This window comes from Sinocyclocheilus anshuiensis, unplaced genomic scaffold, assembly GCF_001515605.1.
Source record: "Sinocyclocheilus anshuiensis isolate Anshui unplaced genomic scaffold, SAMN03320099.WGS_v1.1 scaffold183, whole genome shotgun sequence".
Lineage (NCBI taxonomy): Eukaryota > Metazoa > Chordata > Actinopteri > Cypriniformes > Cyprinidae > Sinocyclocheilus > Sinocyclocheilus anshuiensis.
In genome coordinates, this window is record NW_015548309.1 from 1,538,914 (window position 1) to 1,553,327 (window position 14,414).

At 35.3% G+C, this 14,414-nt stretch overlaps 1 protein-coding gene across 2 annotated transcripts in view; it reads left to right on the plus strand.

Annotated features, from left to right (window-relative positions):
• The window catches only part of ttll12 (tubulin tyrosine ligase-like family, member 12), a 36,221-nt gene that overhangs the window by 20,708 nt on the left and 1,099 nt on the right, over nt 1-14,414 (plus strand). For both annotated transcript variants that reach the window (XM_016444101.1, XM_016444100.1), the window contains exons 5-13: nt 496-629; nt 804-880; nt 3,865-3,981; nt 4,065-4,259; nt 6,983-7,094; nt 11,556-11,707; nt 12,116-12,197; nt 12,277-12,345; nt 13,970-14,108. In XM_016444101.1, coding sequence (XP_016299587.1) covers nt 496-629; nt 804-880; nt 3,865-3,981; nt 4,065-4,259; nt 6,983-7,094; nt 11,556-11,707; nt 12,116-12,197; nt 12,277-12,345; nt 13,970-14,108 — 1,077 coding nt within the window. The remainder of the gene's footprint in view (nt 1-495; nt 630-803; nt 881-3,864; nt 3,982-4,064; nt 4,260-6,982; nt 7,095-11,555; nt 11,708-12,115; nt 12,198-12,276; nt 12,346-13,969; nt 14,109-14,414) is intronic.

Consider the following 14,414-nt stretch of genomic DNA (forward strand, 5'->3'; position numbering starts at 1 on the left):
TAAATTATTTTAGCAAATGGCTGCAATATAACAAAGAGTGAAAAATTTAAGGGGGTCTGAATACTTTCCGTACCCACTGTATGGGTTTTTCAAGCTTTAAAATAGTTCACTCAGTTTACAGCTCACTGCAATCCTTAACACACAGTTGCTTCACACAGTCAGACTAATAATATAGACTAATAATAGTAGATAATAGTAGAATAGTTTCTTATTACAAATAGGCATAATTCTATGTATTATATTAATTCAAGATTAATGAAAATATTTTACAATGTCAAATATGTTACAGTAGGCTTTATCGGGTTAACAAGTATTATGTAATGCTCATCATGCATATGAAAATGTCAAAGTTGTCACATTTCTGTTTGAAGGTACATTGACTAATGATTCTTTAAGCATTATATATAGTAGTTATATTTGTTAATGAATGTCAGTATAAAGTGGTTTTATTCGAATTGATGTCTTTGATTTAATGAGAGTTTTAACATTTATCAGATGAGGTGACGCGTGATTTTGCATATGGAGAGACCGACTCTTTGGTGAGGAGATGCCGTTTGTTAGCATGGCTGCCTGATGACCTTGAGGATGTGAGTGATGACATCCAAGAACCGTCTGACCTTTACTATGAAGTGAGTGAGTTTGATTATCATTAAAATATTGTTTGCTTTGGAAATGTTTGTCAGTGTGGAATCTTATTGGCTGTTGGCATGTATTAAACTGCCTGGGTGCTTTTTGTGGACGACATTTTGATTCAGTAAAATCATTAAGTGCCATTTTCATTCTACATCACTGCACTTTTCCAGACAATTCTGCAGGAGAACAAAGAGAAGCTTCCTATAGACATCCAGCTTTCCTGTGTACCAGATGGAAAAGTGCTGAAGTAAGTCATTGTGTTCAATTTCAGTTATTGTTTTATTGTGTTCTTTGCAACTTTAAAGTTTGTTTTATTCTTAAAGTCAGCCTTTAAAAAAAAAGATTCTTGTTTCCACGTCAAAAGTCCAAGTGTCTAACCTTTTTTATTCACATTTTAATCATTAATCATTCATATTTCAAGTTGCGGTTTGTATAATATTGTTATTTTTTTTCATTTCGATAAATCAATATGTTTTCTGTATAAAAGGTTGAAAATGGTTTAAAAAAAAAACAATCTGTGTGTGTTGAGGATGAAATTGCCCCTAAAAGTGAGCTAAATCGGTCAAAACACTCCTGGAGATATTCAGGGATGAAAACATTCAAAAATATATTAATTCCTTCCTTCCTTTTTCTTTTTCCTTCCTTCCTTCAAAAATATTTTCAAAAGAGTGAAAAATTTAAGGGGGTCTGAATACTTTCCGTACCCACTGTATGGGTTTTTCAAGCTTTAAAATAGTTCACTCAGTTTACAGCTCACTGCAATCCTTAACACACAGTTGCTTCACACAGTCAGACTAATAATATAGACTAATAATAGTAGATAATAGTAGAATAGTTTCTTATTACAAATAGGCATAATTCTATGTATTATATTAATTCAAGATTAATGAAAATATTTTACAATGTCAAATATGTTACAGTAGGCTTTATCGGGTTAACAAGTATTATGTAATGCTCATCATGCATATGAAAATGTCAAAGTTGTCACATTTCTGTTTGAAGGTACATTGACTAATGATTCTTTAAGCATTATATATAGTAGTTATATTTGTTAATGAATGTCAGTATAAAGTGGTTTTATTCGAATTGATGTCTTTGATTTAATGAGAGTTTTAACATTTATCAGATGAGGTGACGCGTGATTTTGCATATGGAGAGACCGACTCTTTGGTGAGGAGATGCCGTTTGTTAGCATGGCTGCCTGATGACCTTGAGGATGTGAGTGATGACATCCAAGAACCGTCTGACCTTTACTATGAAGTGAGTGAGTTTGATTATCATTAAAATATTGTTTGCTTTGGAAATGTTTGTCAGTGTGGAATCTTATTGGCTGTTGGCATGTATTAAACTGCCTGGGTGCTTTTTGTGGACGACATTTTGATTCAGTAAAATCATTAAGTGCCATTTTCATTCTACATCACTGCACTTTTCCAGACAATTCTGCAGGAGAACAAAGAGAAGCTTCCTATAGACATCCAGCTTTCCTGTGTACCAGATGGAAAAGTGCTGAAGTAAGTCATTGTGTTCAATTTCAGTTATTGTTTTATTGTGTTCTTTGCAACTTTAAAGTTTGTTTTATTCTTAAAGTCAGCCTTTAAAAAAAAAGATTCTTGTTTCCACGTCAAAAGTCCAAGTGTCTAACCTTTTTTATTCACATTTTAATCATTAATCATTCATATTTCAAGTTGCGGTTTGTATAATATTGTTATTTTTTTTCATTTCGATAAATCAATATGTTTTCTGTATAAAAGGTTGAAAATGGTTTAAAAAAAAAACAATCTGTGTGTGTTGAGGATGAAATTGCCCCTAAAAGTGAGCTAAATCAGTCAAAACACTCCTGGAGATATTCAGGGATGAAAACATTCAAAAATATATTCATTCCTTCCTTCCTTTTTCTTTTTCCTTCCTTCCTTCAAAAATATTTTCATTCCTTCCTTCCTTTTTCTTTTTCCTTCCAAACTTCCAAAATGCTAAATCTTTTCTTTTAGGGTTAGTAAGAGTATGTGTGTGTGTTTAGAGGTGTAATTGAGGGTCTGGAACATGTCTGTGCCTGCAGTAATTTACAGCCCCTAATGAATATCTATAAATCTTGGGTCATAAAGTCAGCAGTTTGTGTTCTCCATCTAGATATAAACATTCCTCATTCTCCAAGGCTGGTGAGGTTTTAAAAAAATCTTCAAAGCTGTCAAGTATTTAGATGAAACAGAGATTTAGCACTTATGGATAAGCAAATATACTGGATGGCACCAAAAATTTAAAGCACAGAATTTAAATGTATGCATGAAATAATCACTTTATCTTCAGTCAACCACAACATTCTCTTTACTGCTCAACACACACTCTTAATGTGGTGTGTACCATTTATTCTGTGGTTGCTTTCTCTATCACACTCTGGTTCATGCAACTTATGGTTTAACTCAAGGATACTTGCTGCTTATGTAATATTTGGAGCCTAGAATATCTGGGGTAGAGCCAGCTGTCCTGCACATTTTAGAGGCTATAGAGCTGATGCAAAATGCTTATGCTCATGCATATTCTTGTCAAAGTGTATATATATCAGCTAGAATAGTACATGGATTTAAATGGTTACACACATTATTTAGAGAACATGTAAACACTCTGATGAATAGAAAGTTCAACAGAACAACATTTATTAGAAATGGAAATCATTGTAATGTTATGTTGAAAAAAAATGAACAGTCAATTTTGACTATGTATTGTGGTGTGCTATTACTGTATGCTATGCTTGTATGTATGTGCTATTACTCTACTATTATAGTCATGTATTCAACTGTGTGCTCAAATATGATGAGCTGCCATTAAGAGAAACATGTGGTGATCTTATGCTGACGTGATGAACCAAGACCACTTTGTGTTACGCTGTCATGAGGAGATATAGACTGGGGTCAAATGGTAATAAGCAATAGTGGCCTGAATGATATGTATTGTTTATGGAAACCTATATAAAAAGAGTATTGCAAAGACAGACTGGTCAAATTCTCTGTGGAGTCTCTCGGCTTCGTTATCTCTGATCATAAAGTCTGTCTTCTGGTATCAAAACCTCAAGCCTTTGAGAGTGATTTCTCACAGAAGCCACCACATTACTTTTCAAATCATTCCAACTTATATTTCTTCCATGGTGGGTGATTGAGACAGGTGGAAAGTGCATTAAGCATTTCTTAATCAGTGTGTGTATTCACTTGGTTGCCATTTCCTGTGTAAACAAATCAGGGTCTACACTGAGATGAAGCAGGTTTTAGACCATCTGAAGCATCCACGTTTCCAGTTCACCGAAAACGAGGAAGAAGCTGACATAATCTGGGCCTTCTCCCATATCCGAGATTATCGGTGAGCATGTTTATGCTTATGTACACTTCAGTTCTATTATTCTTGTTTTACTTAAGTGATTTTGTTCATTCATTTACTGTTAGAAAACTGAGTGAGGAACGGCCTCATGTCCTACTCAACCAGTTCCCCTGTGAGACGGTGCTGACCACTAAAGACTGCCTGGCATCTGTGGCACGGAGAGCCAGGGGAGGTCAGGGGGCTCCGTGGCTCCCTAAAACCTTTAATTTACAGACTGAGCTCCCTCAGTTCATCAGACATTACCTACAGAGACAGGAGAGGTGAGCATCTGTGTGATCATAGTGCTGAAAAAAAAAATGTATGTAGTGGACTGTGGTTAAAAATTTTCACTATGTTATCTGACTAAAGGTGCTTGGTTAAAACATACTTTACTGGAGAAACTTCTGGGAATCATGGAATCACAGTAAACAAAAATTGCACACACATTTATAATTAAAAATGTCATGATTGCACAGACTAGGCAGACGTCTTAATCATAAGACAGATCTAGTTATAGCATACATTTGTTTTGCTTCCTTCTGTGGATGATGTTAGATGGACTTTTGACCTTCCTAAACATGCAAAGTACATTTCAAAATTTCGGATTTCTACATAAGCATGAAATATAAAATAGGAATGAACTCTATCCACAGCGTACTGCTTATTTTTGCTAAGATCTCAGTGGTATGTGAGTTTCCAGTGTACTATTCTGCCATTGTAAACTGTGGTAGTTGCATTCTCTTCCTGCCCCATTTCTAATAACTACTACCGGTAATTATATTATAATATAGTATATTATATACAATATGAACTATAGTAAATGTAACATTTTAGTATATTATATTTAAATAGAACTTTTTAGAAAGGAGTTCCAGAAACTTTAGGGTGAAGGTGGGTCTAAATGAAGGTGGGATTCATTTTCTTTTGAGTTTTCTCACAATTTCTGTTTTTATTCAATTTTTTTTTAAAGAAGACATTTCACACTCCATCAAGGAATTTCCATCACTGGATGCAAAGCAAATGAACATTGTACACAAAATACACAAATCAGTCTGAATTATACGGCATTCTGCATAAAAGATGGCTGTAAAGCGAAGTCTGAAATATTAAGCTTCAGTATTATGCCTAATATTATTTGTAGTGTATGATTAAGGTGACAGTACCTCCTCTTTTTCCCAGACGTGGCCTGGCTTGGATTTTTATATTGCCTAAAATGTCTGGCTTTAGCTTTGTTTCCTAAAATTTGGCTTTGTTTTCCTATTGTTTTCATACTTTCTGAAGGTAATGACGGAAAAGTAGTTTTACCAAAAGCAAGCAGCCATTATTTGTCACATAATCCAGAAAGGTTCAGCATTTTTGCCCTGGTGCTCTGTTGCCCCTCGCTCAGAAATACATAGCCATGATAAGAAATGAGCAAAGACACATGTTCTGTGTTCAAGCATTTTCAGAGGTTTATTGCTCAGCAAGGTATTTATTAGTATATGCTAAATGGATACATTATCATAGAAAAGTCATGAGCTAGAAGGTTGTAAGGGGATTTACAGTTATGACCCAAGGACCAGATAGGATGAATGAAGACCAGGAGTCAGAGATGCAGTCAATTGAAGAAAATGGTTTGCAGTTTCATCCGCAGAAGTCAGCTTCAACACTCCTCGGAGTTCGTAGGCTGCTCTGCATACACACTCAATACAGCAGTAATTATACTCTAACAGAGGTCAGTAACTACTTCATTACTTAAGGTAAAAATTATTCTTTTTGTTTAAATGATAGAAAATCATAGGGTGATGGAAGATATCCATATGCGGATTCCATCCTGGCTGCCGTTACTAATCTCCCTAGAGACCGGTCCTGCACAGACAGATACAAACACGGATACATAGAGAAAACACTTATCTAATTCAAGGTTGAGCAGCTAGGCTCTTACTCTTATCGGGTACTATTCCCAAAACAGACAGATACTGGGTGCAGTTTCACAGAGAGAAGTTTAGGCAATGTTCAACTTTTATTGTTTAATGTTTGAAAGAAAGAACAAGTAAAAGCCCAATTATGAGTTGGCCACGTATACTTGCGACACTTCAATTCCCCTGGGAACAAGGCTTGTTAAGAGGGTCCTGTGAAGTACAAATATGTGTTTACCATGGTAAGGATCTTCTGAAACAAGGAGAGGTCAAATTCTAGTAAGGCTTAAAGTACTAATGTGGATTAAAGTTATAACTAAGTCAAACATCATTCAATCAATTAAATCTAATTGGTTAAATACTGATTAATAACTTGATTAAATATGTATTGAAGATATATATTGAAAGCATACACTCTTAAAAATAAAGGTGCTTCAAAAGGTTCTTCAAGCCATGCCATAGAAGAACCCTTTTTGGTTCCACAAATCCAAAGATTTGTTCTCACCTTCAGATTGAGAGCGTTGCCCGTTGGTTAGAAATTCGAGGGGGGGGTCTGTGCCAAACTCAGTCAGGTCCGGATGCTCTTGAGGCTCGATGGAATTAATATTCAGGTTCAGATAATGGGTTATGAAGAATAAATCTACTCTGAGAGTTCTTATCTGAACACACCATGTTCCAAGGGCCAGCCATGACCTCACAGATCGTGACTTTAAATATACAAAGCATGCGGAGAATAGGTAGACTTCAGTGTTTGAATGCATTCAACCACATGAGCTTCTACATTACGAGCGCAATCCGGTCGAATGCATTTTCAACATTTTCAACTGCCTCTGAAAGAGGTCGAAAGTGGACAACAATGCTATGGCCACATTGTTACTTTACAAACATTGTGTTGAATCAGATTTTTATTTCTAAAGCTACTGTTTTGTAATGTCTGTTCAATGCTTTTCCATTTAATACAATGACTTTAAATCATCTTTTGGGGGTTAATTTATTAGCCCAAATTGAATAGTGATTAATGGTGCTATTAGTTAATCGGCACATTATGTAATTAATTCGATAAAATCTAATTGCTTGACAGCCTTATTTGTCAATGATAATTTCAGAGGACTGGAAAACCACTGGATTTGCAAACCTTGGAATCTGGCCCGCGGTCTGGACACACACATCATGAACAACCTCAACTACATAATCAGACAGCGAGAGAGTACCCCAAAGGTATACATGCACACACAAGACTGCCACTTCTCCTACTTTCTGTACTGAGTCTGTGCCCACAGAATTACGTGGAAAGTACGGCTTAGAGTTGTCACAAACATTCGGTCCACAGACCTGGACTTGGATCCATAACGTAGCAACTTTCAAAACTGTTTTATGAAGTCTGCTGAAAATGTGGTGGTTTCTGCCACTTCTGAGACAAATCATTCTCGAAGTATTGAGGTTTTGATACCTGAAGACTTTATTATCAGAGGCAATGAAGCAGAGAATCTGTAGAGTCTGTGTCTGCACACTCTTTATATAGTTTTTCCTCGAGGTATGTTTAATACATTTCATACACAGTCCTTCTACCCCCTTACAATGAACACATTTTATTCTCCTGCAGTCCTCCATACAAACAGGAAACATATGATCATAATAGTAGAATAACTTGATTATTCTCCTGCAGGCCTCCTTACATACAAGAAACACGATCATAATAGTAGAATGCAAACATGACTATATTCACATTGATTATACTTGATTAATTCATATTTTGATTGATAAAAATCTTCTACAGTTTCTTCATCAGAACAGATTTGGAAAAGTTTAGCATTTCATCACATGGGTGCCGTCAGAATGAGAGTTCAGACAGCTGATAAAAACATCACAGTAATCCACATGACTACAGTGCAGTCTGTCAATTAACATCTTGTGGAGTGAAAAGTAAAAAACAAATCCATCATTAAGAAATTTTTAACTTAAAATTGTTACTTCCTCTATCCATAATATTGCTTTCTCCAGTGGAAAAAAGCATCTAGTCTGAATCAGGAGAGAAATATGCACATATCAAACACTGTTTACAAGTGAAAACAGTTCTAAACAAATATGTTTGTGGATTTTGATGCTATTTTTTAAACACTGAAGGAAGGGTTATTATGGATTATGGTATTTTGGCCAGAAGCAAAGATTTAAAGTTAAAATGCCTTAATTATGGATTTGTTTCTTATAAGCACAAGACATTAATTGTTGGAATGGAGTTGTGTGGATTACTTGTGGATTATTGTGATGTTTTTATCAGCTGTTTGGACTCATTCTGACGGCACCCATTCACTGCAGAGGATTCATTTGTGAACAAGTGATGTAATGCTAAATTTGTCCAAATCTGTTTTGATGATGAAACAAACTCATCTACATCTTGGATGGCCCGAGGGTGAGTAAATTTAAAGCAAATTTTCATTTCTGGGTGAACTATTCTTTTAAAAAACAGAACAATCCATTGGACACACTGTACTTCATTCCTGTCAAAAATTAAATCTGCAGCTGCCCTGACTAAAGTCTATTGGCTTGGTCTCAGTCACATTCTTTGCAAAACAGTTAACAGTCCCTTCAGGCAGACTATATCCCCAAGGCACTGAAACAAAACATGGAGATAAAGCAACCCCTTCACACAGACTCGAGGAAGAAAGAAGTACTAACTACTGCACCTTTAATGTAAAATAATTAACACAACACATAACTACATGATTTTGTGCTATGCTATTCCTTTTATAAAATAAGTCATTCATTCCTTTGTCGACTACATTGTGTCCACCTTCTCGTGTTAATTTTTTTTCTCAGTAGTCTTTGTCGTAATTGTTTTTGCTTGTGGTTTTCTCACCTCATCTGTACTTTCTTGTGCCCTTTTAGTAACATTTATATCAAGATGGAAACCTTTATGAACTTCACTCTTTTTTTCACATCTTTTATCTATATATTTATCTATATTTTAAGCAAAGGAAGTCAAATACATAGTAACTTTTAAACCAAGCCAAGAACATCCGAGCATTTCTTCAAGTGAACAGCACTTTTTACAGCATGTTTAAAGTATTTCTTATATAATTTTAAAGCACTTCTTTTGTTCACATCAAAATGGCATCGCTCTTTACAAACCTTATTGTGCAGTGTTACCATGTTTTCCTATTAAAGTATCTTCTTAGATTTAGTATATGCATATTGGAATATTTTTGTCTAACATATATTAAACAATTGTAGAAAGTAGTTTGGTTATTATGAAAGCCAGGAGCATGTTGAAGGGCCTGTGACAGTGACTCTGATTTAAGGTGATTTCCAATTGAGAACAGTGAACGGTGTTGGGGATGTTGAAAGTAAAAGATTATTAAACCGCTGTCAGGTCATATGAAATATATGTCCCTGGGGAACCTTTTGGTTCCTGGAAATGGTTAATAAAAGGTTATTTTTAAAAACAGACCAACTAGCGAAACTCTACTATTAGAAAAAAGGCTAAGAAGGGTGATATTTAATTGTGGAAAAGCAGGACCAGTGGTGGAAGAAGTACACAAATCAAGTACTTGAGTAAAAGTATAGATACGTATAATAAAATATTACTCCAGTAAAAGTAAGAACAACTGCAATCGGTTCATTCTAATTCGTGAATGAATCGTTTGGTGCGATTTGCGAACCGATTTAAAAGGTTCATTGAAAATAATCAGTTCGTTCTTGAATCAGACACCGCTTCTGCGTGTCGGAGCACGTGATATATAAATCAAAATAAAAAAATATATATATATAAAAAGTACGATCTTATGCTTTGGAATTTAGTGAAGTAAAAGTAAAAGTTACTCAAAATAAAACTACTCCAGTAAAGTACAGATACTTGAAAAATTTACTTAAGTACAGTAACGAAGTAAAACTACTCCGTTACTGTCCACCACTGAGCAGGACAGGTGAAATATTATCATAGGTCACTAAAACTGTCACACATCTTAGTTCATCGCCATTGTGTCTGCACTTTGTTTGTTATAATGAGAGGATTTGCGAGTGAACAGAACTCTGCACTGAACAAAACTCTGGCGTTTTGAGCGGTGAGTGGATTCTGTCTAACTGAAACATTTCTGATTGGTCTTTGCATTCATAAAATCAACAAATATATCTGTGATTGACTACAATGCTCAATGCTGCAAAACACTTTGTGAATATAAACAAATGACCAGTGGATATAATAATGATACACTGCAGTTTTTAAGGAGAAAATGCAACAGTGTTGCCTGATCAATTTCCAAATAGTTTTTCTTTCAGCATATTAAAAAACACCAGACAGATAAGTAAACAATGCTAAAAACCTGATCTTTAATACTTTTATTCAGCAAGGATTTATCATAATTACAGTAAAGACATTTATAATATTACTATTAAGATTAAGATACTACTAAGATTTCTATTACAAATAAATGCTGTTCTTATGAACTTTCTATTTATCAAAGTCTATCTTGAAAAAAAAGTCACAATTTCCACAAAATTATAAAGCAGCACCAGTTTTTAACATTGATAATGTTAGATTATTTCTTCATTTCTCTGTGCCATCAGATACTTTTTACTCAGTCCCCTCACACGGCAGTGGAAATAGGAAGGAACACAAAATCTGTCCACAAACTTCTTCAGAGTATCAGCTTTTATACATTTTCAAGGGGGTGGTGTATTGCTTGACCAATAAGGATTATACATTACATCATTGACTTTATATGGTAAAGAACAGATGTGTCCTGGAAGCAGATATCCTCGACTGGCTAATTCTTTTCTAGGCCGATTTCCAAGAGCAATACATGCATGTAGAAGTTATGTATAAAAACAGATGTGTTAGGACCTGTGTAATGTGTGTAAGTCTCCTGCTTTCCAGGGTTATTGAGTTCATACAGAGGGAGAGAGAGAGAGAAGTCAGGCTGAGATCAGATCATAATGTTTCTTGAGCACCAAATCAGCATATTAGAATGATTTCTGAAGGATCATGTGACACTGGAGACTGAAGTAATGATTCAGCTTTGACATCACAAGAACAAATTGCATATTAAAATATATTTAAAAAGACAACAGTTTAAATTGTGATGATATTTCACATTATTACTGTGACTGGTAATGTATGTGTCTGAAGTGTGTTTTTGCTGTATATGTTGTTGTGGAAAAAATCGTTTTCGACGATCTTACACGGTCAGAGACAGAGCCTTTTAAAATTTTTATTCTTGCAAGAAGGTCAAACAGTACAGCAGTGAGTCCTGCCGAATGTGTGACCAAGACAAGTGAGCATGCTTCTCTGATTTGGCCCATTGTTTTCACAAGCAGTCTCCCTAATTTTGCCATATATAGTTAAAAAAGCGAGATAAACACTTGATATGTTTCATTTGTCATGTAGCATCCTCCCAGCTTTCTCATGTTATCCTGTTTTCCTCCGCAAGCAAGGACAAGCAGGTCATTGTGACATTTTCTCATAACATACCTTTCAGTTTAGTATTCATATAAGAATACATCAGAAGAAGAAACTTTGCAGTGGAATACACAGTAAATGCGAATAAGCTTCTAAAAATGAATACTATATGAGAATTTTCCTTCTACAATGCCTGTGCAAAATTGCAAAAGCAATAACATCAGATGACATTATATATGTTCCTTCATACCCATCAGGACTTAACCTGTTTGTGTCTCTCTCAGGTGGTGAGTAAGTACTTGGAGGACCCTGTGCTGTTTCACAGAGAGGAGGTGGGCATGGTGAAGTTTGACATCCGCTACATGGTGCTGCTGCGCTCTGTGGAACCTCTGCATCTTTATGCATATGATGTCTTCTGGCTGCGTTTTGCTAACAAGTAAACATTATCTACATCCTGTAGACATACCCGAAAACCCTTTATCCTGAGCAAATAATATAAATGTCATGCAATAATATACTTGGTCACAGTTGAAATAATTGAAAAACAGTGGGAATCCAGGTCAGCTGAAGTTAGGGAGATAACAGCAATGAATATCCTGATGCTAAGCATGTTTTGTTATATAAATCAAGTTTATTGCTAACAAGAATTTAGCTCGTGTGAGAATGTGAAATAATAAAGGTATTGGAATATAAGATTTTTTTTAGTTAATTATTCTCCAACACTGAGACCTAACACTTGGAAATTGTCATCATATTAGCAAACTTGTTTCTATGCTTTTACATCGAGCATATAACACCATGTCTGCATACCTAACTGTATTAAGATGCTTGTCTTTCTTTCCAGACCTTTCTCGCTGGATCACTTTGATGACTATCAGAAGCACTACACTGTGATGAACTACGCTGCTGATGTGCAGCTCAAACAGGTACAAAAACTCTGCTCAGACTGTATGCTTGGCTCTGTAGAGTTGATCTCAGATCACTGATGGTTTTGTTTCCGGTCAGATTCACTATGATGAATTTATCCCCATGTTTGAGAGCCAGTATCCGCAGTATCCATGGAAACAGGTTGAGGTATGGCTTTATGCACTTCATTTTCAGTCTGTCCATCTACACTACAGCATACAGTGGTTATGTTGTGAAATTTTCCCCTTTTCCAAAACGTATTCAGCTGTGTATAGCATCAGTATTCCTGCACAGATTTCTAAAAGGCTTCTCACCTCAGATATCACGTTTTTATTTTTCAGTTTATTTTCATAAAACTCAATGTATTTAGCCATTCAGGGTTTTTTGGTGGCGGGGGGGGATTAATACTTTTATTCAGAAAAAAGTGAAATGTTAGTTATCATTTATGATCAGCTGATTTTATGATTAATTTGAATATGATTAATAAAAAAAATGTCCCTCACAGTTGTATAATAAGTTTAATTATACAGAAAACAATACTTTTAATACTGTTTCATTAAATTAGCACAGCCTTGGTGAGAATAAGAGACTTTAAAAAAAATTTAAATATCAAACATTTGAATAACAATGGATATTATATATTTTACCGTTTTTGTCGGGACAATTCTCAGAACTACTTGTTTAACAGCCTCATCATCCAGTCACTTGTGCACATCATAAAAGCAATTTCTTATTCTTTTGAACAAATTGAGAATGCTTTGGTGCATTCATGCAGATGATTATGTACTAATATCTGCTGTTTCCTACATTGTCAATTGCTTATGTCTTGTTGATCAAAATATATTATACTGGTTTCAGTTCTTTGTGCAAGTCATTAAATGCAAAATGGTTGAACTAGCTGTCAAGCATGTTTTCTATTCATTTCCATTAGACTCTTTTGTAAATACGTCCCGAGTTGATGACTTGTGCAGGTGAATCTTGAATTCCACTTGTGAAGGGAAATGTAAAACATTAGATCAACCAATGATGAACCTGTTCTTTATATTCTCTATTACTTGGAGGTGCATCTCATGAAGCTTAATTTGGCAAGCATATATAGTCAGAGCACAACACAGTGTTACAATTTCTGACAATGGAAGAACAATAAGAAAACAAACAGGGTCAACAGCCAGGACAAAGAAGAGAAGTAAGGATGTGTGGTAGAAGGCTAGGGAAACAAAAAAGTGGAAGAAGCAGAAAAGGCCAAGGACCGATGAAAAAAGGGCCACTGATGGCACTGATATATTCATTGACATAAATATTTACTTTTAAGAGATGAACAGAGGATTTTGAGTAAGTTACCGGCTTTTGCACGTAATCCATTGTGTTGTGCTGTTTGTATAAATAGAAAAAGTGAGAAATGCACTGATTTGCAGATGTTAAGGTTTAATCAAGAGATGTACCAAAGCAGCTGGAAAAATCTGTTATGCATATAAAATATATTCCTTTAAATTTGAATCTTATAATAACTCTAATCGTTTTATTTAAATATTAAAGGTTAAACAAAACTAAACTAAATCTCACCATGTACACCCATGATCCTGCTTAAGTTTCCTCCGAGTCGGGTGTCACTGTATAGTGTCCAGCATGTGAAAGTATCCATTTGCTTAACATGTCCCAGACCTCAAAAGTTGTCACTTTTTGTTCTTGCTTATCTTGTACACATACAAAGAGAAACATCTATGGTTAGCACTCTCACTATAATCTAAAAAGCTCCACTATGTGTTGTCATTTTAAATGTTGTTTGTTGCAGGCGGATATCTTTAAAGCATTTTCAGAGCTCTTCCAAGCAGCTTCCTGCCGCCCTGCTCCATATGGGATCTGTGCATACCCATCCTCCAGAGCCATATACGCCATTGACCTCATGCTCAAATGGGACCAGATGACAGAAGGTATATACCGTAGACGGTCAAATCACACTCTCTCTAATAGCCATGCTGCATGAATTCAGAAATTCAGAATACATTTTACTTTGATTTTTGTTTAAGAGATCGGTTCAATAAACAAAACATGTTTACCCAAATCAAAAACGGAGCAAGGACATGTCATGGGATAAGACGTAGAACGTACTATTAAAGCTTGTTTCCGCAACGGGATAAAAAATTAAAGTAATTGCAACTTTTTATCCCACGATTAGGCCTGTCACGATAACAACTTTTTGTTGTGCGATATATTGCCCCAGAAATAATTGCGATAAG